We start from the raw sequence: 25,858 nt of genomic DNA, 5'->3' as shown, positions 1-25,858 counted from the left end.
AGCCACAGACATGGGAAAGGAAAGGTGCTCTCCTAAAGCTCTTGAAGCCAAGGATGTCGACGGGGACAGGACATCGACGGGCAGCCCGCGGGACTGACGAGCCTTCATTCTCACGAGGCAGGGCCCCTTCTGTGCTTCTGAGGAGCCAGATTCACGCAGGGGACGTACGCTTTCATGAGACGGGGATCTGGCCAGGAGCCAAGCATATTTCTGGTACTATTTTAAAACAAACATCTGCCGGGCGGAAGACCGGGAACGTCTGAACGGATATTCGGAGAGCGAAGAATGACAGAGGTTTGAGAGGACACAGCTGTGTGTCCTTTAGACACGGATGAGAGAGAGAGTCAGCAATTGCAGCTGTGGGGCCCTTTGATGTGCGGAGACAGGGACGGTGGGGGAGACCACAGGGCTGCTGAACCCAGGCTGGGAGCTGGACCCGCGCTCCCTAGCAAGCGGCCTTGCCCTTCTCTGAGCTGGGTCTTCCCACAGGCCGCTTGGGATCTGGGAGGTGGGACTCCCGCGGCTCCCTCTGAATACTCAGGCAGGCTGACAGTGCTTAGGGGCTGGCTGTGTTTCCGTCCCCGAGGTCACACTGGCACAGATTCCGAAGGCTCGTGGTGGCTGGGGAGGGGGAGGGTGGAGGCCATGGGCACCCCTTATACTGCCAGCAAGAGGCCACGGGGGTCCGGCTGCTTTGGTGAAGGTCAGTCTGACGGCAGCCCGCATAGCATCAAGACAGCGACCTCTCACCTGACCCTTTCGCAGCTAGGATTCCCTCCCACCACCGCACGGCACTTGTGAACGGAGCGGGTCCAGAGGCCCGACTCTCCCGGTTCTTGGGGACGGTGGACACCTGGAATCGGTTCACACACCCATCGGTGGGGGCAGCTGCAGGAAGGCGGCGCTCAGGGCACTTCTGTTTAATGCAACAACGCGCAGACGAGTTCCACCCATGTCTCCCACCCGTGTCTCCCAACACAGGAGAGCCCCCGCTTTTTTTTTTTTTTAAACATTTTCTTAAATGTTTATTTATTTTTGAGAGACAGACACAGAGCGTGAGCAGGCAAGGGGCAGAGAGGGGGAGACACAGAATCCGAAGCAGGCTCCAGGCTCTGAGCTGTCAGCACAGAGCCCGACGCGGGGCTTGAACTCACGAACCGCGAGATCATGACCTGAGCTGAAGTCGGCCGCTTAACTGACTGAGCCACCCAGGCGCCCCAGGAGAGCCCCACTTTTAACTGCAAAAACCCAAGCTGTGGACCAAGCTGTACGTGGTCCATTTGTGTAAAAACTACAGGGACAGTCACATATTTGACAACTATTTATCACGTGCCTACTAAGTGCCAGGCCCCATGTCGGGCTGGGCTGATGGTGGTGAGGGAGACAAGTCTGTGTGCACAGGCACGAACTTATTTCAGGGCAGGTACAGGGAACAGGATCTACGAGGGCACGTGTCTGGAGCGAGCTGGGGTCGCCGCGGGAGTGGCTGGGGGCTCGGGGAAGGCCGGCTGCGGGAAGGTTGGGAGGTGGAAGGGGCACTTTCATTTTTTACACAACGTACCGACTCAGGTTTTTACAACGCGAATGTGCCTCCTTATTGTTCGGTGACGTGAGGTTACTGACTCGATGGCAGGACCTCTGCCTGACTGGGCCCAGGACAGGTACCCACTCTGTGGGTGGACGAGGGGCCACAGATGGCATGATGAACGGGCCAATTTTCCACCCAATGCCAAGGTTTCGACTGTGCATTGTTTCCAGGCCCTTAGGAAAAGAGCAGGTGCGCAGGGCACTAAATCGAGCAGCCCATCAGTCTACTCTGGAGCCTGGAGCGGTGCATCAGAGGGCAAAGGACCCCCTGGCAGGGCTCGGCAGGGGTCACTGTGGGCCTTCTCCAAGCAGCCCTCTCTGGGTGTGAGAAAACACAGAGGTTTTCGGGGCCCGTTCTCCATCCCCAGTTCAACGTGGGTGGCCGGTCCCACCACGTCCTAGCCGCGTACCCTGGCACCAAGGCGAGACTCTGTCCTCAAGGGCGCAAAACGAAGACGTTACCTGCTTCAAAGATGCAGAAAGTTTCCACAAGAATGCCCCCGACCCCCACCTCAGTGAACCTATGTAAAAGGGGACCAATGAATTGAGGTGCGTCTCCGAACGCCTGGAGCTTTGCATCAAACGCGACCCTGCGTCAATTTATCTGCATTTTCAGTATCTATCCGTGTGATACATAATTTGTATGTATTCTCTGCTTCCCTCAACGGTTGATGAGGCAGGAGTAAAACGTTCTTCCCCGGGGCGAACTGGGAATCCTGGGTTGAATCTTACTATTACTGAAACCCAGCCTTCTAAACTAACCCTCAACCAAGCAAAATCTGTCCACGTTTAATATCTCTAGGTGGCCATAAAACAAAACAAAACAAAACACCAAAGTAGTTTAGCGTTCACTTGATAAATTAAGACGACAGTGCTGGACATTAAACGTGGTTTCACAAACTGCCTCTGTCTTGCTGCTCTAGGATGAAAATTACAGCCTGACCCCTAGGGAGGGAGAGGCTTCTTCCTGGACGCCCTGGGCACCAGCCGGGGCTGTGTGGACAGGCAGGGTCCCAGAGGCAGCTGACAAGTAAACCATATGTGCAGCCCCTAGGGGACGTGAGAGGGTTTGAGAAGGCACGCGTGTGAATGGTTGCTTTTATTTTGGTCATTCTGTATTTATCTCCGTGTGCAGTGAGGAAAACACACACCGGGCTTATGGATCCCCACATTTCATGGGTCCAGGTGAGGATTCGCCCTGCCGACCCTGGCCCCAGGAGGGAGAAACTGTGACGATGTTAAAATATATATATATATATTAAATCAATGATAATACAGTAGGTTCTCTGACACGGCCAACCTCTCCGAGGTGGTGCTTGAATGCCGCCAGTGGGCGGGGGGCGCTGGCACCTGGACACAGAAATGTCTCTACAGAGCTGGGATGGGCATGAATTGAATGGAAGAGACAGGGCAGCACCGATTCAGAAGAGGACGCCAGGCTCTGGAAGGGCAGGGACTGGGAGCACCCAGGCGGTCACGCCCGTCTCTCTTAGGCAGGGGTACAAAGCGACCCGGCTGCCGCTGCTCTCGGACCTGCACACGTGACACGTCTCGGCGAAGTCTGTAACAGGGAAATCCGCTACCCGGGACTCACTCTCCCCAGGACTCATCACAGCAAAGCACTGTAAAGACAATGTGACTCTCCCACAGAGCCCCTCCTAAGGATACCTCGAAAGGGGGGAACGGTTACCATCCCCGTGGTACAAGTGACGGTAAGTGACCTGCTCAGGGCGCAGAGACAGGAAGTGAGCCGTGAGGGGCCGCAGGGCCCATGCTCCAAACCACCACACCTACGACCCTACCCCTCAGGCCCTGGTGCGAGCCCAGGGACCCCGACTTGAGCCTTCTCCTCGGCTTGGAGCTTTTGTGCAGAAGCCAAAGTTCCCCGGACGGAATCTTCATGGAAACCAAGCCCAAGAACGACGGCAGTGAAGGCAGGAGGGCACTTTCAACAGAGTGGCTCTGTGCTTTACATACGTGGTCTTACATTATCCTCCTGACACCCCTGGTGAGAATCCGTTATTTATTATCCTCCCCACCCCCGCCTCCTGCACAAGGGAGGAGATTGAAAACCTGAGAGGCGAGGTCACTTTCCACGGCACACAGCCACCAAGTGGCAGAGCCAGAAATAAGACCCAGGCCAGCCGGCCCCCAAAGCTCCCATTCACACCCACCCTGCTCTCCAGCCTCCCCCACCACGCAGGCCTCAGCCTCGCGACCCGTGTTACTAGCTCTCTGGGTGCAAATCAGTCCCGAGCCCCCACAGGGGCAGGCCACCAAAATGCCCAAGATGTGTTCACGCTCTCCCAGCTTCCCTCTTTTCCGGCAGTGGTACTGGGGCGCCGGGGTAACCCAAGGTCAGCTCTGGGCCTTCCACTGGCACCTGCTGCTCAGCCAGCGACAGGGATGGCTCAGAAACATGATCGTGTGCAAATTACGGCCACATCCCGTCCCTCCCACCCGGCCTCCACAGGCCTGGTCCGTCTCAGCCCAGCCCGGAATTTGCCTCATGTTTCAAAATGGGTCCAGGCCCTAATTCACCGAGGTCCTCCCTTTCTCTTTCAGTCTGTCTTTGTGCCTCCTTCACTGCCAGCTCCCCAGCTTTCTTTCTGGGTCAGCAGGGGGCAGGCCTGGGTGTCCCTGATCCCCAAATCCCCAAATGCCAGCTGCTGACCTCAAGAGGTTCCCAGGGACCAGCAGAGAGGGTGTGCACTCTTGAACGTGGCCGAGACCTTCACCGGATGCCGAGCAGCCACACCCTCCCCACCCCACACCTGGGAGCCAGGGAGGCAGCCGGGCATCCCTATGGGGCAGGAGGGCCTGGGGGGGGTGGGCGGTCAGGGCCCTCTGGCTCTTTCACTCCCCTCTGCCCCTCGTGCTAGGACGTGGGTGCCCTTCCCACTGGTGGAGCCTCCACCAACCTGGTCCCTGAGTGATGTGGGGAGCGAGGTACCCACCCCCCCGCCACCGCCCCCCGCAGACCCCTGTAGTGCCAGAGAGGTCTGTGTTGGGTTAAGCCAGCCTGGCCTGACCCGAAGAATAGAGCCCATGACACCTGGCACTGGGGTCCCACACACAGTGGGATGAAACCCCTGGAGGTAACGCCACGAAGGTGTCCTTGGCTCTGGCATCCCAAAGCACATCAGCAACAACCGAGTGTTTGTCACACGCATTCCCCCTTAGGGCCACTGTTAGGGTGTCGGGCCTCGTGACTCTCATCTTGCAGATGGGAGAGCAGAGACGTGTAAAGATGAAGGGGGCAGCTGAGGCCTCGTGGCGAGTGACAAGTGTGTCTGCCCTCCCTGGGGGCTCACTCCGAGGCAAGTTTTCTCTCTCCTTCACTAAAATTGTCAGGCCGTTTGTTTTTTATAAGCCACAGATGTGCCCTCTGACCATCCAATTAAGGCTTGCGCTGTGAAAGCGGGTCTGTCCTGTTACGTTCTGACAGCCGGGACAAAAGCCCCTGCCCGTGGTCCCAGCAGGAGCGGCGACAAGGGCTTCGCAGCCCCGTCCGTGGAGGAGCCCTGCGCTTGGCCCAGCTGAGAACGGGTGCTGGAGAGGTGCATTTCAGGGCCCCCTAGACGACGACAGACTCTGGGAAGAGGGGCTCTGGGGCTGGCTCCCTTCCCCCACCCCTGACAAAGGCACCTGCCTGCTCTCTCCGCAGAAGAACTGATTTATACGCAGGGCCAGGAGAGGCCTCCCAAACCAGGGCCCACACGGCTGTGAGTTATTCCAGCCGACGCACAGCCATCTGGCCGCGGGCCCTCTTTGCCTCCAGAATTGATGGCGCGGTATTAATTTTCCTCGAGGGAATCACCATCCCTGCCCGGGCTGCTGCTTCCTCAGCAGCATCTTCCAGGGGGGCTGCACAAGGGCGGGCATTTCAAGTGACTGGAAGGAACATCAGGTAGAATGCACTGTGATTTACTAGGTATTCTGACGTACCGACGGATCTTTAAGAGTTTCAGATCGCCTCTGCGCACAATGTGGGTGACTCACAAAGGCCGGCGAGTTCCAAAGACTAACGCTGGGCCCTCGAATCCAGCCTCGAGCTCCTTCCGACTTCCCAGTGAGAAGAGACACCAAGCCGGCGTGAGGAACGATGTCAGATGTTTGTGGGACGGCACGTTTACAAGGATGCCCACGTGCCCTTGGAATCACGGCCTGGGGTGTGAAAACAAGGCCAGTGTCCTCATTTATGGGCCCTGCTCCTAAGCCACTTCGCCACCTCCATTCCTCCCTCACCAGCAAATCTTCACCGGGTGCCCACTGTGCTGTCAGCAGCAGGTTCAACTGTGAAGAGTGAGGGTTTCCGCCCCCAGGCACCTCGGTACCCACGCCAATCAAATAACCACACGAACTCAGAAAAGCACAAATGGTGGCCAACGCCACGAAGACAGTGAGATCCCAAAGAGGTTTTGCTGGGAGTGAGCTATGTGCAGAGGTCTACAGGATGCCGGGGAGATGGCCAAGCAAAGGGACCGCGGTGGCGGAAGAGATCGTCCCAGACAGAGGGGCAGGCTCGTGCGACAGTCAGAAGCAGAAGGGAGCAGCGCCGCGGACCGGAAACAGAGGAGGGCAGCTGGGTCCCAGAGAGAGCAGTGTGGCTGGAGAGCGGCTGAGGATCAGACCGTTCAGGCCCGAGGGCCCGGGGGGTCTCGGGCCTCGACCCTGACAACGCACAGAGAGACAGCGAGGGAGCGCGGAGCTTGCGGGGGCTGCCAACGGGGGCTATGTGTGCCTGCCTCCTGGGCCGGGTGAAAAGCCCGGTGCCCGTTTCCATCCCTGGCCGAGCACAAGCACACACAAGCCGATCAGAGCCGTCCCTTCTCCCTCGGAAGGGCACACCCCATGGCAGGTTCCCCTCAGACGGCCTGCCCGGCCCTCCCTGCCGACAGAGGAGCTCCCCAGGCAGGACCGGGGGCTGGGGCTCAGGGCCGAGGCACCGTGTTTATTCCGGGCTCACAGCCCCACCTTCCACCGCAACCGGCATGGGGGAAGCTGGAGGTGTCATTACATGCGCCGCGGAAGAACCAGGCTTCAGGTGGGGACTGGCCAGGTGGCGTCAGGACGGATCAGAGGTCGGGGAGCGGGGGGCTTGCTGGGTGTGAGCCTGGGAGCCGGAGCGCAGTGGGCCGGGGTCAGGTGCTGGTGGGAACTCTCCCGGCGGGGGGACCTCTACACGTAAATCCTCAGGCAGCACTTGGCAGACGGGTGAGCCGCCGGGGAGGGGCGGCTTCTGCCACCCCCACGCTCCAGGCTGACTTTGAGTCTGCAGGACTTCTCAGAGCCTTTGACTGGGTTCTCCAGGAAGTCACTGCTATCTCAAGGGGCTGGGGCCAGGAGTTAAACCTGAAGACTTGCCGGGGGAGGAGCTGCGACCAACGGGGAGCCCCCACCATCTCTGTAACTGGGCAAAGAAACCCTTGATGTGCAGCTGACGGTCCACCTCCCACAGTTTCCAAAGATACACACAGTCTCACGCCCACACACGACCTAACAGCCAAACCGGGATGGAGATTTGCCAAACATGGAAGTTTTAAATCTTGGTGTCCAGGGTGGGAGGGAACCGCTCCCCTGGAGCCCGCTGTGAGCGAGCGACCTCAGGAGGGGTGCGTCCCTTTGGTTTCACGAGAAGAGGCAGAGCCCCTCACCTCGGTGCCCAGGGTCCCGTCGGGCACACGGTAGGGCTTCAGCAGCAGGCTGCTGATCACATTCAGAGTCCTTCCCGACTCTCCAGCAAACCCATCAAGTTAAGCCTTGCCGGGTCTCACCGTCAACCCCAAGGTCTCACCCAAACGAGTACTTGTCCGTGGTGTCACCCAGGGCCACGTACGGGGCGGGGATGGGAGCTGTCACTTATTTTCGAGAGAAACTTTCTTCACAGCAGGCAGAGAAGCGAAAGGCTGGACCTGGGTCTTGGGGAAGGGTGGCCCGGATGGGGAAGTGGTACCACCCGTGAGCCCACGGTCTCGGCCCGAAGGGGTGAACGACGCTGTGCGAGGGGGGTCTGGATTTCCACAAAGCGAGTGACTGCGCTTTCCTGTGACATGCACACACGTACGTGTGTGCGCGTACACAGGTCGTATCCAAGGCTACTGTGGGTTTCTGTTTTAGCGACAGCCATCAAAATCGAGGGAAGCATCTGCAGAATTTGCGGAACCTCAGTTCCCATACGTTATACTTAGGGCCTAAACCAGAATGTTTTTCCACCAAGGTCAACAATGTTCTCATGTCTTGAAACAAAACAAAACACATTTATTTTATTTCATTTTCAAATCCAACCACTTGAGTCCATGACTAACGTTCTGCAACAGACCGTTTAATGACTGGAACTATCTGATCCTTTCCTGGAGAAAGGTCCCTCTCCAAGCCAAACTGGGACTTTTGATTAAAATGCCTTCTGGCCCAAACTCGCTGGAGACAACCACCATCCTCAGCTCTGCCTGCACTACCGGTGTGCAAGAACAAAAAGAAAGGGCCCCGGGGGCCTGAGGACCCAAGGGAGTGGTGCCTTGTGTGTGTGGGGGTGGGGGGGGGTGGGGGGAGGTCTGACATTTGAGCTTTTTAGGGCAAAAGGAGAGTTGTGGGGAGAAGTGAGCCTGGGTTGCCTGGGAGACCACCAACCATGGGAAGAGCCCCAGCAGCAGGAACCGGGGGACAGACAGACAAAACTGGCAGAAAAGGCAGGAAGTGGCTGGGTGCCCGGAACTGGGGGAGACAGCTTGGGGAATGTCAGTGGGGAGAAATCAGGGACATCCCGGGAATAGTGGCTGGGAGTGGGGAGACATAGAGAGAAGAAGAGTCTTAGCCTGTACCACTAAAATAGGGCCCTATGGGCATGCCGCAGCCCTCCGTGGGGCGGGAAGGTCAGAAGGACCTGCCAAGGATGTGGCAGGGGGCAGGGCCCAGGACCCAAGAACATCCAGGGGACAAATGTCCTACCCTGTGCATCTGCTATTGGTTCTTGGGGGCTCCTTCACGCAGGGTGTCACGCAGAGCTCCCGCCCACCTCTCTGTCCCCATCTCCTGCCAGTTTCCGCATCCCACCTGTGGTACCTAGAATGATGGCCTCTGAAGGTGGCATGCTTTGATTCCAGAAACCTGTGAACGTGCTCCCTTATAAGAGGATTTTCACAGATGTGATGAAATTAAGGACCTTGAGATGGGGAGGTTACACTGTGAGTATCTGGGTGGGCCCCATCTAATCAGAAAGGGTCTTTAAAAGTGGAAGAGGAGAGCAGAGTGATGTGACAGAAGAATGGTTCAACCCATCATTACTAGCTTTGGAGACGGGAGAGGGCCATGAGACAAAGAATGCAGGCGCCTCGGGTAGCTGGAAAAGGCAAGGAAATGAATGAATTCTTCCCTGAGCTCCCAGAAAGGAAAGCAGGTCTGCTGACATGTTGATTTTAGCCCAGTGAGACCCACATCAGACTTCTGACCTACAGAAGCCTAAGACGATACATGTATGCCAGGCGAAGTCACCAACTTTGCAGAAATCAGCTACAGCCACAGTAGGAAACGACTAGGCCAGCTGATGTTCCAGACATGGGGTACTGAGCCGGGCTATCACAGGCACTGTTGTGCCCTCACCCAGAACATCCCCTGCCTGGAACATTCTTGCCAAGCTCATCGGCCTGCTGAACACACCCTCAGAACAACTGGCTCAAAAGCTGGGGCTCCCAGAAGCAATCGCTGTCCCCATTCACCACGGCCCCCCACCCCAGTTCTCCCCTCTGTGCTTCGAAGTTTCCCCCAGAGCACCTGTATCCACCTGTTGATGGAAATCCTGCCGGGACACCAGCAGCTGCCTGAAGGGAGGGCTGTGTTTTCTTCTCTGTGTCGTACCACCCAGCACGGTGCCCACTCAGTAAACGGCGGGCGGGCGGACGGGTGAGTGGGTGCGTGAATGAACGGAGGAGCCCTAGCCTGGAGTCAGGCGTCCAAGTTCTGCTGTCTGAATGTTGCGTGTGCCCCCTGGCGCCCCTGCTGCCTGGCGGCGTGTCTCCAGGAGGCTCGTTCTACCTCTCTGTGCTTAGGTTTCCTCCTCTGCAAGATGGGAAAATAACAGGACCTACTTGGCGGGATGAGAGGGTTTAAATGAGCAAACCCATGCAGAATGCTCACAGTAGCGGCCGACCTGAGAAACGGACCGAGGAATGGTCATTATCATCACTGCAGAGAATGCCGGGACAGGAAGGGAAGGGGCTGGGGCCCGGGGGGGGGGGGGGGGGGCAAGGGGACCTCTGGGAGTGGCGACGAGGCGGCACAAATCTAGCCTAGAACCTTCCCTAGACACTGTCTGGGACTTCCACCTGCAGCCTCCTGACAGTCTGGGACGGGGGCTTCATGAGAGTGGAGGCGGCAGAGGGGAGGGGCCCAGCACAAAATAGAGAAAGCTGTAGACTTTCACCAATTTTGCTGCCCTGGAGAGTGCAACCTATCACTGGAGAGGCGGGTTCTGTGAACGACCAGTTAGAGGGTACAGGTTAACTGGAATCATTTAAATGACATGCGTGTTTCCTGGCTCTGCACGGCTCTGGAAAACCCCGAATGCACTTAGAAAAATGCAAAGCAGATTATCAAACGGGAAGGCCTGGGTACCGATGATGAAAGCAGTGGATGCCAAAGATAATCTGGACATGCCAAACCGAAAACCAGGAAGCTGCACGGGGCTTTTCTGCGCGATTTGGCAATGAGAGGAGAGGTCGATCTCACCTTGAACCTTCTATAAAAAATAGTGGCCCCGAGCAGACCCAGGGAGGAAGGAAGGGAAGACGACAGGATGAGAACCTGTAGCTCTTAATCATAAGCAAATGACTTACAAACACTCGGGAGACCTGGGAAAGGCAGGCTCAGCTCCAGTGACTTCTCAGCCTCCTGGTCTGACTGTCTGCTCCCGAGACATCTTTACGACTCTGCGTGAAACAGAGCAGGCCGTTTCCAGGACTGGCGCTGGTTCAGGACGACCGGAGAGTCAGGGACGGGCTGGCGTTTCAGTGCCGCGGGGACGCTCGGCTCCCACGGGTGGCTCCAGTGCGGCCCGCGTCCATCGTAAACGAGGCCGAGCACGGCTCGGGTTGGGGGCTTCCTGGGCACACATGTAGCCGGAGGCTGCAGGGCTGGGCCGGGAGCTCCAGCCGGGCCCCCCGGCCCCCCGGCCCCTCCCTCTCTGGAACAAGGGGCCCCGGGTGTGAATCGCTGTTCAACGGAGGCAGAGGCACACCGCATGCGCGGTTAGCTTACACAAACCCAGCCGTGTGCATCCAGGAAGGGACGGGAGAGCGATGGAACAGCTCAAATACCGCGGTTCTGGCCGCGACCCACCGAAGGAGCACGTGCCCCGTGGGCCCGCGGGGCAGACGGGACTCTGCCTCCCTCGTGGGCCCGGCTCCTCCTGCTTCTCCCCTGAGCACCCCCCACAGGGCCCGACGGACTTCTCCCGGAGAGAGACCCCCCCCCCCCTCATGCAGCACAGCCGACTTCCTCTTCCTCTGCTGCTGGAGGACAGCCACGGTCTCAGCCCTGGCATCACGACCAGCTGTGTCCGACCCGTGGAGAGATGTCCTTCTCCTACAAGCCACCTTCCCAAGGGGTTTGTAAGGCTGACTGGGACAGGACAAGGTTTCCGCCTTAGAAGCAGACCTCAGAACCTAGAGAGAGACGTGACCGCCGCATCAGGCCGCCAAAGCCAGCGTCCCCGCAACATCCGGTCGATTAGGGGGCTTCGCAAGGAGAGAGCTCCAAGAGGGAACTGGAGCGGCAAAGTAGAGACCAAGTGTTAACTTCCAGAACATTTCTCGTTCAGGCTGACCCGGTGGTTCTCAACACTGACTGCATGATGGAATCCTCTAGGGAGCATCTAAAAATAGAGATGTGAGGTCCTGATCCCTGGAACAAGTGAATCAGAACTTTCTGGAGTGGGGTCTGGGCACAGATAGCTTTTGAAGCTCCTAAATTGACTTTAAGGCACAACTCGGGCAGAGGATCTCCACCGTCACCCTCTTCTGGAAGAGAGAGCCCCAGGCCAGAAACCACCAGCCCTCCCACCAGCCACCCAGGGCTAGGGCCCTGCCCTGGCCTAGGGAGTCAGGGGCAAGTTTGATGCCCGAAAGCAGTTCCTCTGATGCACTTAAGGGCAGCGGAGCAAACCAATTTTCACTTCTATTTTCAGGCAGGTCAAAGCAGAAATGCCAATTTAAACTTTTGAATGTCTCAACATCATTGTTACTAATAGCCTAGCAGAGCAAACACCATTCGACATTCATCTGGAAACCATCAGTCCAGACCACCGACGTTGCCCCACAACCCACTGGTCACCGGGAAGCAGGGCAATCCCCGTCACAGCCGCCTCTGAAGTCAGGGCTGGTGGCCACCCCACGTTATGCAGGTGCTTCCTATGCCTTGACTTTGGCCTCTCCTTAGGAACTTAGGTGGTAACACCGATCTGAATGGAACACATCTCCCTCCTACGAGGGAGCAGAAAGAAGGTGCTGGTCCCCTTTCCCTGCTTCCTGCACTTCCCAGTGGGGACTGGGGGGAACTGGAGGGTGAGGACTGGCTGAAAGCAGACAGGGCTAGATAGCAGGACCGGTGCTGGGAAAGTGGCACCAGGATCCTGGGCTAGGGGAGAGGACAGGCCCAAGGCTGATGGCCCGTTCCTGCGGGGGACCTTCAATAAAGGTCACGCTGTATGTCACTCCTTCAGCCTCCCTAGAGATTTGTTTTGGGTGTTCTGTGGTTGATCAGCTAGCACAGCCAGAAGCCAATCCTCCCCACCTGAGGCCTGGGGAGTCCTGTGTTGTCCCTGGTGGCCGGGTGGGGCCGTGGGTGGGGGGAGGGGACGTGTGGTGGCAGGGAAACCAACAGCTTCGGGGTGAGGAGCCCTGTGTGGGCAGAGCCCCAGACAGTCACATCGAGTGGGCTGGAGTGAGGGATGTCTTGAAACTCAACGTTAACCCTCAACCCCACGCACCCCACGAATTCCTGTTTCCCGTGGCAGCTCGCTGCCCCCGCCAGTCAGCCAGATGTCGTCAAGGAGGCTGGCTCGAGTGAGGCGGCGTCGGGGCTCATCAGCCACCCTCATGCCCGCGGTCTGGGTGGGGGGGGCTCTCCCGCGTCCCCGTGACAGGAGTAGCGGAGGGGCGAGAGATGGGGGCACGGGGCGGAGGTGCACCTGTAGGCCACGGGCAGGGCTCTGGAGGGGGGCTCTGGAGGGTTCCGACGGCCACTTTGAAAGGATGCCCTGGGCTCTTGTTGGTGGAGAAGGGCAGGGGAGGAAGCAGGCAAACCAGACAGAGGACAGCGTCCAGGGCCTGGACCAGGGTGCAGGCCTGGAACGTGGTGAGCAGGGGCCAGATCGTGGGTCTACCTGATGCCTGAACCGGCAGGACTGGCAGAGGGCGTGGTCGCAGGGGTGAGAAAAAGAGAGAAGACAGGATACTCCAAGGCTTCTGGCCTGAGTGAGTACGCAGATGGAATTCCCATTTATTGACTGGGGAAGACTGTCAAGTGGGAGTAGCTTCTCTGCTGGCCTTTGCTGGCCGGGCCCTATCAGGTCGCACCAGACACTTGCTCAGCAGGCAGCATCCCTCCCTCCCGACGGCCCCATGACGTACAGACAGAGAGATCCAAGGTTAGGGGGACATGCCTGGGTCACAGAGCGTGAGAATGCCGGGGCCGCCCTGGAACAGAGCCGTGTCTGAAATCCATCCACTTCCCAATGGCCGAGCCGTGCCTCAGAAGACAGCGCTCCTTGAGCAAATCTAGGCCAGCAGGTCCCCTCTGATCCGAGGAACAAAACCGTGGCCCCATTTGCAAACCCACAGGAAGGACTGGGATGTGGGGAAAAAACACTTGCATCGTGGAGTGTCTTCAGCAGAAATGACGATTTTCAAAGGCAAGAAAGGAAAAAGCTCAAAACCAGTCTCTTTTACTCAGAACGCCTCATTTCCCCAATGCAGAGAATGGAATTTAGAAATTCTGCTTCCTAGAGGGGGAAAAAAAATTGCAAGTTCTGTCTTTTTCCGAAGAACAATCCTGGGGACTACTGACTACACAACCGACAACAGAGGGCACCGTCATTAGGTGACCTTGTGATTTCAGCAGGACACGGCTCTCTAATGTAGCTCAATTATCATTGTAAGTTTATAAAACAGGGAAAGATTACAGGAATATACATTAAACCACATCAATGAGCGCTACTGAGAAGAAAAAAAAATTAGTCCAGCAGACAGGTACCAATCAAATAATCAATACACAGGAAACGGCTACATCACCCTGCTTTAAGAGAACCAAATAATGCTGCAATTGGGTTTACTTTAAAATTTTCCACTTGAACAAAACTGACAGCTGTATTATAACCACATTTCCAGCCACTTTATAAGATACAAATTTCACTGCTCCATATTTCTACTTCATTTCTGAAAAGGGGCCAGCAACATTATTCATCAAGGACACGGAGAAGCAGCCTGATTCATAGAGGGGGGGAAATGCTGTTAATCCCATGTTTTCTGTTCGCTGAGAGAACTGGTGGGTTAATTCAAGCACGCTTTTTTCTGGGCAATCGAGTTCGGGGTTCTAGTATCAAAGAGGGGCAAGGGGGGGCGGCAGAAACCCAGTGTTTTACTTCTTAGGTAAGATGACGTAGGCTGGCACAACTATTGACATTAACGCAATGTGCATTTTTAGAAAACTCCAAGGTCAGTTTAAGATTCTTGGTATATTTCTCCTGTAGGGGGTGGGGGGATGGGGAGGGCGGTCTGCACTGGGGCCCTAGCTATTCAAACGCATGGTCAAGACAGTTCAAATGCAGGGTTCTTAACTTGCAATCCAACTGCCTCAAATTACTCAAGACAACATTCAGAAATGCCACGTTCGTGTTAATGAATGTGCCTTAAGCGTTTATGAATAATTAAAGCCACTGCTAAGGCTCTGATCAGTTCAAACCCACAAGCCTTCTCAGAGCGCCTACTGTGTGCCAGGTCCAGCACGAGGCACTAGGGACAGAGAAACTTCAGTCAGGGCAGAGGCAAGGGGGCTGGTGACCCTGGGACCGTGGGGTGGGGTTGGAGCTGGGTCGAGACTGGTCCCAGTCCGCAGGTCAGGCGACGCCCAGGTGGGGTGCCCGCTGGGGCGCTCTGCCACACGTCCTCATGCAGAGACCGTGTGCGCACTATAGACCTTTTAGAGACACAGAGCAGTGGGGGTGCAGGCTGAAGAGCCACAGACCACACTCAGCTCCAGATGGGACTTCGAAGGCCACATCCACATGTGCCTCTGATTCCACATCAGTCCGCTTCAGCTCCAGTTCTCCTGAGCTCCAGGCACCAACGCTTGCACTGACTTGCCCCCAAGGAGCCATCTGAGTCTGAATCAGGCCTCCCCTGCATGTTTCAGTTCTTTGCCAAATCAGCCAGCACCCACTTTCCTGAAAGTCATCCTTCCAAGAAACCATCGTCTAACCAACGCGCCTGTGTGACCACCTCTGCTTTTCAATGTATCCCATGGACAGAAGCAGTCATGAGGCTCTGGTATGTCAGCACTCCCACAGAGAACATTCTCAAAAGAAAAGTCGTTCCACACCCCGTGTGCTGTCCAGATGACGAATGCGAAGGACGGTTTTCGTATTCCTGAGGGATTCTCTCTTTGAGTCTGCAGAGCAGCCCTGACGCAGTTTATCATCCCCACTTTACAAAGAGGAAGAACAGTTCAGAGAGGTTAACTACTTGGCCCCGGGTCGCACAGCTGGGATTCCAACTCAGCTGTTTTTCCTGAAGTCAAGGCCCCTTCCCTAAGCATGCCGCTCCTCGTTAATTAAATGATTTTCAAGGGCCCCATGTCTCTCTTGCCACTTTCTTAAGCTTCTGTGTTGAAAAATTTCAAAGGTCCAGAAAGGTTTAAACAATAGTACAATAAACACACACATGCCCTTCACCTAGATTCACTAACTGTTCACATAAGCTGCGTTTGCTTCCTCTCTCACTCCACCCACACACTCACATTTTTGTGAATCACTCCCGAGTGGCAAGCAGCATTCAGCTTAGCCCTCAACACTTCAGCCTGCGCCTCCTAAAAACAAACACACTCTCCCCCAGAATCACGATGCCGTTATCACACCTAAGAAACGTAATGCGGACCTCAATCCTAATACCCGATCACGGTCCACGTGCAAATTTCCCAATCTCAGTTTTCAAAAACAAGTCCTTTCAAGCTATTCGTTCCTCTCCGTCTAAGTCAGACCCAACCCAAATGGACAGTGGGGTCTCCTCCGTTTCGAGAATTTAGAACAATAATAGAATGGACGCCCTCCCCTCTTTTTTTTTTCTTTTGGTCTCCCATGGCATTCACAATTTTGAGAAGTTCGAGTCAGCTGTCTTTTAGAATGTCCCACACTCTGGATTTGTGTTTCACAGCCTTCATTAATGATGTCATTTTATCAGTTCTGGCAGGATGAGGCACAGGACAATGACCAGGCCATCAACAAAGCCAGAGAACACGGAGAGTTTTCCAGAACTGACAGATGGGACCACAAGACTATCACTGGCCTTGCAAGAGAAGCAAATCAATGAGCTGACGTTTTCATGGACTTACGGTCAAACCACATCACTTGCTTGGGGAGCTTCACAATCCCCTTGCTGGAAAAGAGTATCTCGGCAACGTGATGAATACAGCCAGAACTTCCAAGTGGCCTGCAAACTCTCGCCTGTCAGGGCACTGGGATGAGCACACAGAATGCTAGGAAATGGGGAAATGGGAAACGCCGCAGGGTCGCTCATGACGTTCACTCTCCTATTCATCAACAAACGAAAGGATAACAGAGACCGGGGGCCTTGGTCCAAACTCAAACACGCATGCGGAATGTGGAGCACGGCTGACACACACGGGTTTCCATGGGTCGTGTAAGTGTCCACAGCTGCACTTGTTCTGGGGAGTGAGTGGTTTGCAGGTGGGGGGCACGGCCAGAGGAAAGGCCCTGAGGTGGGACTGTGCCTGGCGTGTCTGAAGAGAAGCAAGAGAGCAGAGCCAGCCAGACGGCGCTAGGTAATACTCAGCCTCTCAGTCACCATAGAGTCAGGGTCGGAAGGAGGCCACTGTGATAAAGGTAGGATGTGACCTGGCTTTTTTTTTTTTTTTTTCAAGTTTATTTATTTTGAGAGAGAGAGAGAGAAAGAGCACATGAGCAGGGGAAGGGCAGAGAGAGAGGGAAAGAGAGAGAATCCCAAGCAGGCTCCGTGCTGTCAGCGCAGAACCGGATGCGGGGCTCGAACCCACACACTGTGAGATCACCACCTGAGCCCAAGTCAAGAGCGGACGCCCAACTGGCTGAACCACCCAGGCGCCCCTGGCTTAAGAAGATGACGCTGGACGCTACATTGAGAATAAACTGCAGGCGACAAGGCAGAAGCAAATGACTGGTTACGAGGCCACTACAACAATGCAGGTGACAGATGGCAGGGCACTCGCGGCGGTGGAGCTGAGAGAGGTGGTCAGATCTGGATACAGCTGGACAGAGGGGCCGAACAGGGGTGCTGGCCGACCGGAAGGCGGGTTGGAGAGAAAGTATCAAGGACGAGCCCGGGGTCTGAGCACCGGCACGGAGACGCCCCCAACTGGGGGACGGGCAGGCTGCAGGAGGCAGGTCGGTGCGGGAGCTCGAGTCCGCTGTGGTGGCAGGCGGGAGGTGCCGAGCGGGCGGCTGGGGTCCAGCGCAGGCCCGCGGCTGGAGACAGCACAAGCTGGTGCGAAGGATGCCCCTGCAAAGAGGCGGCCCGCTGCTGCCTGCGGGCGTTTCCGCCCCAAGGGACCAGACCGTTTCACATTCAAAGTGAGAGGTATCTGGGTTTGTGCAGTAAGATACCTCGATTTTAAAATGTTGGCAACATGTTATTGGTATTGAGGTAGGTGTTGTCTTCTGCCCAACACGAGATGCAATAAAACAGAGCATATGATGTTGTAAAAAATAATAAAAAATTTAATAAAAATAAATAAATAAGTAAATAAGTAAGTAAGTAAATAAATAAAATGTTGGCAACTAACATAAAATTACACATATTCTGCCAGACACCCAACTACATCCGTGGGCCTGAGGGCCAGATGTTTGCAACCTGTCTGCACAGCTGTTTCCCTGCAAAGGCGGGCACTGCTACTCTCATTTTACAAATGAGGAACCGAGGCTCAGAGAGGTGGATCGATGTGTCTCCAGTCACACAGCGAGGAAGAGGCAGAGCTGGGATCCAGATGTCAGATCCGTCCTCTTCCGAGTCCGCAGTGCTCTGGGACCCAGGGCCTCCTCCACACCCTCAGCTCCCTTGTCAAAACAGGCAGGTCCTGGCCTAGAAACAGCCGGGAGCGCTGGGGGATGGCCCACAGCAGCCTGCCCTGCCGGGCAGGAGACGAGATCAACCAAAATGACATCACTGTTGTTAATAATTAGCTCTGAAGGCACAGACGGGTCTGGGTCAGGTTCAAGAGCACAGACTGGATCAAACAGGATGGGCCTCCCAGCAATCAAGAGTCCCTGTACCTGGGCCCTAGAGCAGAAAGCAAGAGCGCTCAGGAACCACTTGCTGGGGCAAACAGGGCTGTGTAAGAAGCCTGTGGGCACCACCCTTCGGACAACGCTTCTGCAGGATCCGTCTCACAGGCCTGGCCTCTCTCCAGGACTCCTGGCTGGAACGCTGCCCCTCACCCCGTAAACCCACCCTCACACTGAGGGCAGAGAGGGCCTTCTGAGATACAAATGCGATCGTATCACCAGGTGAAAAACACTTCTCACTGTTCTTAGGAGAAAGCCCGAACCCCTGATCGACCTGCAAGGCCCACACACTGGGCCCCAGGCAAACGCAGTCCTCTCACCACCCTGCCCTGCCCTCCAGCCACACCGCTGCTTCTCATCTTCCTGAACTCCCCCTCAACCCCAGGGCCTTTGCTCCTGCCAGGCACCTGCATGCACACCCAGCCATCAGATGGGTGGTCGCCCCCTCAAAAACCTGTGTGACTTCCAGGCAACCCCTGGGCGCCTTAACACAGTGGCCATCTGACTTTCCTCTGTGTGCGCAGGTGGTCCGTCCTCACCTCCCCTACCAGACGGAGCTCAAAAACGACAGAGACACTTGTTCTTGTAATTGGCCTGTACTTGAATTACTTAAAGAAGAGACCCCACTGGGGCACCTGAGCAGCTCAGTAGGTTAAGCGTCTGACTTCGGCTCAGGTCATGATCTCAAGGTTTGTGGGTTCAAGCCCCATGCCGGGCTCTGTGCTGACACCTCAGAGCTTGCAGCCTGCCTCGGATTCTGTGTCTCCTTCTCTTTCTGCCCCTCCCCCACTTGCACTCTGTCTTTCTGTCTCTCAAAGGTGAATAAAAGAATAGACCCCATTAAAACATAGCACGTTGGCATAGTTCTTGAAAAGTCTGTCCCTTGTTCTGAAATGATGGCCTTCCTACTTATCTGGGATTCCTTTCTTTTATGAAATGGTAGTTCATAAATGCTTTAAAAAAAAAAAGACTTCGTAAAATAAAAAGTTGACAATCCCAACCCCAGGGGTTTGTTGGGGTTTCATCGTTTTGGCACAGTACTGGGCAGTGCAGTCCCCAGGTCTAGGAACCACAGGAAACCACTGCTCTACCCTCCACGGGCCTGTTTCCAGGCCCCCACACAGGTGTGTCCAAGTCCGGGCGAGGAGGCAGGCCCAGAGTACAGAGAGCTGCTGGTGTGCAGACCCGCGTTTGGAGGGTTGGGACCCCCTCGCACAGACTGTGCGACCTAGGTTTCTAACTGCTGTGGGCACCTGTGAGCAACAGCCATCTGTGTGGTGACACGGCACAAGGAGAAATGCCACCAGGTATGCAACGGTCCCAGGAGACGCCTCGGCCAATGTTCTACTGCCCGACACGGTAACTGCGAAGTTCGTGACAGTTGTGGAGAACCTCTCCCAAGGACAGTGTCTGCCAACGCCCGACCCTCACCCTGGGCATCACGGCCGGGCCGCCGCTCAGCACCTCTTCTGTGACCACCCAACTAGGCTTCGTCTCCTCCTCCAGGGCTGGTCCCCTGCTTACGGAGTCGCTGTCCCCCCAGCCCCACCCCTTGCTGCCCACACTGTCGCCAAGCTCAGAGCCCAGAGTCCAGCTGGATCTCCAGCATCGCCACTAAATGCCGTCCGTGCTCCCATCCCCCTTTTCGCACTGCTGGTTGATCCCCGAACCCCGCCGGGCCTTCCAAACGGCTGGCCGGCGAGCGCACCAGGCACTGCTCCAAGCCCTTCACACCTATTAACTCCTTCACTCCTCCCACCGACTCCCATTTCACAGATGAGGAGACTGAGGCACTAAGACACGAAATTTGCTTGTAGAAGGCCATACGCTAGCTCGTTACAAGGGCAAAGCTGGGATTTCACGCCAGACACAGCCTGGTCCCCAAGCCCACGTTCAGAACCACCTCTCACGTGGCCTCTCCAGCCCCTTGGGGCTCTGTTGGGACCAAGTGACCTGGAAGTACACTTTAAGGACCGATGTCCCTGTGGAAATGCTCAGATGGGTTCCCGCTGCCTTGGGCCTGAGTTCTGGTTCATCTCAGCCCCTCATTCCCTTGCTGGCCACACCAGCTGCCGGACACACCACGCTCTCTCCCCTTCCGGCGTCACCTCTGCCATCCCCTCTAACTGGCGGGCCTCGGTTTTGCCTTTTCCCACAATCTTCTGGTCCCTCCTTGCACGGTGCCTGACCAGACAGGCCTCTCTAACCAGCCTAGGAGGTCTCTTCTCCTACTTATTCTCGAGCACAGAGCCCGTCCAACCGCCTCCACAGACCATCTCCGACAACCTGTGATTGTGTACTTACTTCCTTACCTTTGGCGGCCCTCCCCACCCCCACTCCAAACTGGAAGCACCACCAGAGCAGAGAGCAAGCTGGCCTCAGCTCACCATCACATCCCAGCTCCCGTCGCTGTGCCTGGCATACAGCAGGCGCCCAACACATCGTGGAATGAATGGATGGATCTGCAGACTGGGTCTAGAAAATCAGGGGACAAGATTAGGTGTGGGACGCACATGCTACGGCCACACTATGTAAACATCAAGTGGCCACGTGGAAAAGGCTGGGAAGGAATCCAGGAGTTTCACAAGGATGGCTGGTATCTACTTAGGATATATGGACAAGGGGGGGAATTTCTCCCTACTGTGATAGGCCATATTTTCTAGAAACAGGCAAGACTCCTTTTGGAAGGCCCTGGTGCCAATTCTGGCAGGAAGCTGGCTTCTGGTCACAGCCTGCTGTCCTCAGGGCACTCCAGGGGCCTGTCGGTCAGGAGGCCCATCAGGGAGCACGCAGGAGTGCCCTGCCCGGTGCGGCTCCCTTCACTTGGACGCAGGCAGCCAGCGCGGCCTTTCTTACCCCCAAAATGGGGACATCATACAAGTGATGAACTGGTTCAAACATGTCAGGATACGCTCCTCCAAATCGCTGCCAAAGCCTAAGATGCCCGCCCCGCGGACCCCCGCAGTGTGAGCCCTACATCACTTCTCCAGCAGCTGCACCAGGGACGACAGCCAGCTCTCCCCTCACTGAGCACCTACGATGGGCCCAGCACGGCACCGGGAGCTTCACCAACGTGATCTCATCTGATTTTCAACAGCTCCCCGGCAAGTCTTCAGAACCATTTTAGAGGCAAGGCCGCTGAGCCTCAGGAACCCTAAGGCCCTGAGCGATGCCACCAGCCCGATGGCTTGTCAGAGTGGGCACGGTGCCGCCAGCCCTCCCTCCTGCCCGGGCTCCATCTGGAGCTGCAGCGGGGCCGGGCAAGCTCACCATCCGCAAGGGTGGCAACCAATTCAGTTAACAAGAGCAGCCCCCAGTCCTTGTCTGCTAGAGACAAGTATGTATAGATGCGACGTCTTCCATTTGCTTTAATACGCGGGGTGCGGGTATATAAAAAGAGAACTGGTAGGGGCAGTGAGAGTAATAACCTTTGAAGCTGGAGGCGGGGTAGGTGGTGATTCACGGGGCCATTCTCTCTAAAAGTCTGATCTGTTTTATCTAGTCAAGCCAGCCTTCCCTTCCCATCCCCCTTCCCTGCCTCCTGCCCGCCTGCCCTCCCTTCCTTCACGCTGCCAGTCTGTGACCTCTGCCCCAAGCCACTCTCCTCTCCGGCAAAAACAAAAACAAAACAGGCTCGAGCACGGGCAGCTGGCTTCTTTCCGGAGGGGCAGGGGTGAAGGCCTCCACGAGGCTCCTATTCAGGAGCCAGCCTGTCAGAGCTCACCTGCCACACCCGACCCAGAGGCTCACAGCTGGTCTGGAGATATGTGATGGGGCTGTGGTTTCTTATCAACGTGTGACAAGGTCAGTAAATACAGGTTAAGTCACCTCCTCCTGCGATCTGTTGGTCGGCTGGAGCTAGCATTCCTTTGTGCCTGTCCGCCGTATCACATCACCTTCCGGAAAAGTTGACCAGCCCCCAGCATTTCTCCCCAAAGTCAGCCTCCTCAAATTACTACGCTCACAAGGAGGATGCCCAGTTTCCAATCGCTTGGCAAATATGAATGCCTTCGTCTAGGTTATGATGTTGCCTACAGTTTATGTACATAGCAGGCATTTTGTGACGTGCAGAGCGTGCTGACTTTTCCCCAATGGAAGGGGAGATCCAGCATTTAGGAACAATCGCCAGGAAGAATAAAAAGAAGAAAGAAAAGTCAAACAATAACACGTGCATATCTTATTCTAGTACCATGTGCTCATAAAACCCACAATTCCTAGTACTTTCTGGATGGCGCCCTTTAGCGAAGACATAATTTGTGATGGGGCTGGGTAAAGACAGACAGCCATTACTTTCTTAATGGCCAGCTACCCAAAAAGGTTCAGTTAAGTGATCTCAACTAGCAATCTAGTCAATTAAAATTGATAAGTGAAAGACTTTTAACCTTTCTTTCAGCGGGCCATTCCTAGGTGGAGGGGGAAGGAAGCAACGTGAATTCCCAGCATAAGATTTAATTCCATTTCATGGATGCGAACGTTCTTGCTGCCCATGAAAGCAAGCTGTCTCCCTCCTTCCCTGAATCCAATCAGAGAAAGACTGGTTTATCTTCTCTCCAGTCAGCTTAATCAATTTAAACCCTTAAAGAAATCCCTGTGGCCATCTCTCAAGGAGGAAGGGCCAAAGGAGATGAGCAGAGAGCAGCCCGTACAGGACACAGCTCCCTTGTTCTTCCAAGAGAGAGAAGACAAAAAGAGAATAAGAAGAAGGCAAGAAGAAGAAGTTAAGACAAACAGGTAAAACCCATCATAATCACTTACGGAGAATCCTCTATTCACGCAGGAAGCTCTGCACTTTCTATGCATCACCTTATTTAATTAGCAGGTAATACAGAGGACTGCAGCTTCCTGAGCACAGTTATACCCTGGACACAATGCTCAGTCGTGTAATATTTCATACGGTATTTTGCTCAGTTCTCAACACAGGCCCATAATATAAGGAAGTTCGTCGCCATTTTACAGGTGAGGAAATAGAAGCGGGGAGGGGGGTGTTTTCCATCGTTGGTTCAAGGGAACACACGGCAGGGCAGGGGTATCCGGCTCAAGTGTCAACCCTCAGGGGTCTACATCAGGATCGTGGGTCATGCAACGGAACGCTTCTGTCAAAACTCATTCAACTGTACGCCAAACCTTGGTGAATTTTATCAGACGTAAACTGATCTCAATAAAGCGGACTTAAAACAACAGGACCCTGTCTTTACCATATGCTACAAAGGGTGGCCCTCTGCGGGTCCTGCCTGCTCAACTTCCCTGTCTTTGAGTTTTCTTTGAGGGCAACCTCCCTCCTCACTCTCAGGTGGAGTCTGAGTCTTTTCTTTCAAAAGAAATGGGCCCCACCTCCCAGCTCCAGGACCAGCCACGAGACCCCGGCCTCGCCCATTAGTGAACCACATTCCTCTGACCACAGATTGGTTCAGGGATGGTCAATGGACCCAAGCCAGACCAATGAGAGCCCTGCTGTGGACCTCCATCAAGTCACAGGAAAGAGCAGCCCTTCCTGTTTCTGGAAGGGCTGCTTAGCCGGTTCAGTAGATTTTGGAACGGCAGACGGCCTCCTTGTCACCATCTGATGAGAGCCCTCCTGAGGATGAAGGCAGAACAAAGGGAAGCCCAGCGGAGACAAAGGGCAGCGGCTTCCTGATGGCGCCGCTTAAGTCCCTAGATGCAGCTATGCCTGAAGTCAGTGTACTCCTGGACTTCCCAGTGACGTCAGCCAACTCCCCTTTCTGTTCCTGAAGCCAGCCTAAGTTGTGTGTTCCGTCTCTTCTAACCGAAGAATCCTACTATATCGCAATGCCACCTTGCCCATCCCTGTGCACATGCCCTATAGCAAATGGGAGGAAAGAGAGAGCCCTACACGTACGAGAAGGGTTATCGGAACGCAACCAGGCTAATGCCCGTTGTCGCTTTTAATCAAGTCACCCACAGTCACTTTTGAAAGTCCCCCCCCCCTTTTTAGCAGCAGAATCTTTAATCATTGGCATCATACAGAAAACCAATCAAACTGGCAGTGCCACGGTCATATGGAGGGCAGGGATCCTGGAGCCAGAGACCCCGATCACCCCGCCCAGACCCCTCGGCGGACGACCTGCACAGCCCCACCTGGGCTGTGGACAGCAGAACCCGCGGACCAGCTTCCGGGCACCCAGAAGGCAGGGCCCTTTCTTGGAGTTTTGTGGGACACGCACGCTCTGTTGGTGCTTGGTGACGGATCAACCGCAGTCCCAAATGCTGGTGGCACACTGACCCTCCCAGCTACGCCTGAGCCGGCAGAGTGGAGCAGACACTGCCCCCTGCCCCGCCCCCTCACCCCTGCCGTGACTCACTCAGATCTAGGACGTCATCGGTTTTGATCAGGTCCTCCTCCCGTGTCAGTGGCAACTGGGTCTCGGGCTCCCCTCGCAGCTGCAGTGACAGGGAACGGAGCATGAAGAACACCCGGATGGCCTGCACAAACAGTTGGGGAGCAGCAAAGAATGAACCTGTAGTTAGTTAGGTGACGTGCTCCATGTGGAGAAACCACACAGTGGCTCTTGATTTCAACAAAAAAAACGAAGTCCACCTCTCCCAGTCCCAGTCCCAGTGCTCTGGTGTTTGCAAAGCAAGACAAAAAAAAAAAAGAAGAAGAAGAAGAAGAACAAGAAAAATAAAGAGAATCAACAGGTGCAGCCTGTTCCCACTTATCCACAAGTGAGGGCACCTCACCTCAACCGAGCACTTGTCATTTGCCAGCACCTCTCCCCTAGTGTCACGTGACCTTCTGACCACCCCCCCCCCACCCCCACCCCACACCCCTGCGTCCTCAGCAGGTGGCCCGCTTTGTGGACAAGACACTGAGACCCAAGGAGGTGAAGTTCCCTGCCCCAGGGCATGCATCTAGGGAGGGCTGGAACCTGGCCTCTTCCCACTAAACCGGCACAGAATCTGGAAAAGCAAATCCCAAGTGACAGCGTTCCCGAGTCCCACCTACTGAATGTGGGGGCAGAGAGAACAGAGGGTGAACCCTGCGGGGTTCAGGGCGGCCCGACTCGATTAAAAGCTCACCCCTGCCCCTCTTGGGCGAGCCCGTGCACAACAAAGCTTCAGCCCCTTGGCCTTGCACAGGGGCTACGCTGTGGACGGGACGGCAGACCTGGGGCCTGGCAGGTGTGCAGGGACATCAGTGCCCCAAGGGCCCCTCACACTGACCCAGCCAGCTCTCCGGGAACAGAGGCAGCTCCGCGAGCATGGGGATCCCTGGCCCGCGGAAGAGGCGTCCAGGAGGGATCCAGCATGGCCATCGACGCTTCCCAGAGACCGGGAAGAAAGCAGAATCCCAGGCCCCGGAACCGGAGATGTTTGTGCAGAAAGCAGCCTTCACCACGGGCCCGGCTTGTGCTGGTAGCACGCAAGCTACCCTCGGGTCCCCGACTGGAGCTGAGTGGCCCATCGGTGAGACCAGGAAGCGGAGGGGCAGCCCCTCGCACAGGCCGTCTCCCACCTCTTCCCCTGAAGCGTAGCTGACGGGCCTACCTGAGGCCTGAGGGAAACTGCTCTGCAGTCAGACACACGAGGTCTGCGCTGGACTTGCTGGGCAAGGCCCCCGACCCCCGTGAGCTCCAATGTCCACATCTGTGAAATGGGGGTGGTGGCCCCTGCCTCACAGGGCTGCTAGGAGGCTCTGAGATAAGGCAGGGGGCGGGGGCGGGGGGCAGGGGCGTGGCTAGCATGTGCTAGTAAAGGGGCAGCCATCCT

General features: G+C 55.9%; 1 protein-coding gene across 9 annotated transcripts in view; it reads right to left on the bottom strand.

The window, feature by feature from the left end:
- The window catches only part of CLEC16A (C-type lectin domain containing 16A), a 201,717-nt gene that overhangs the window by 77,495 nt on the left and 98,364 nt on the right, over window positions 1-25,858 (bottom strand). For all 9 annotated transcript variants that reach the window (XR_008419366.1, XR_008419367.1, XR_008419368.1 and 6 more), the window contains exon 18: window positions 24,451-24,571. Coding sequence is in view for 6 of the 9 variants with exons in the window: in XM_053894494.1 (XP_053750469.1) it covers window positions 24,451-24,571 (121 nt within the window). In the remaining 3 variants the exon portion in view is untranslated. The remainder of the gene's footprint in view (window positions 1-24,450; window positions 24,572-25,858) is intronic.

Source organism: Panthera pardus, unplaced genomic scaffold, assembly GCF_024362965.1.
Source record: "Panthera pardus isolate Hobbes unplaced genomic scaffold, ASM2436296v1 HiC_scaffold_5, whole genome shotgun sequence".
NCBI lineage: Eukaryota > Metazoa > Chordata > Mammalia > Carnivora > Felidae > Panthera > Panthera pardus.
This window is presented reverse-complemented; position numbering and strand designations above follow the sequence as displayed.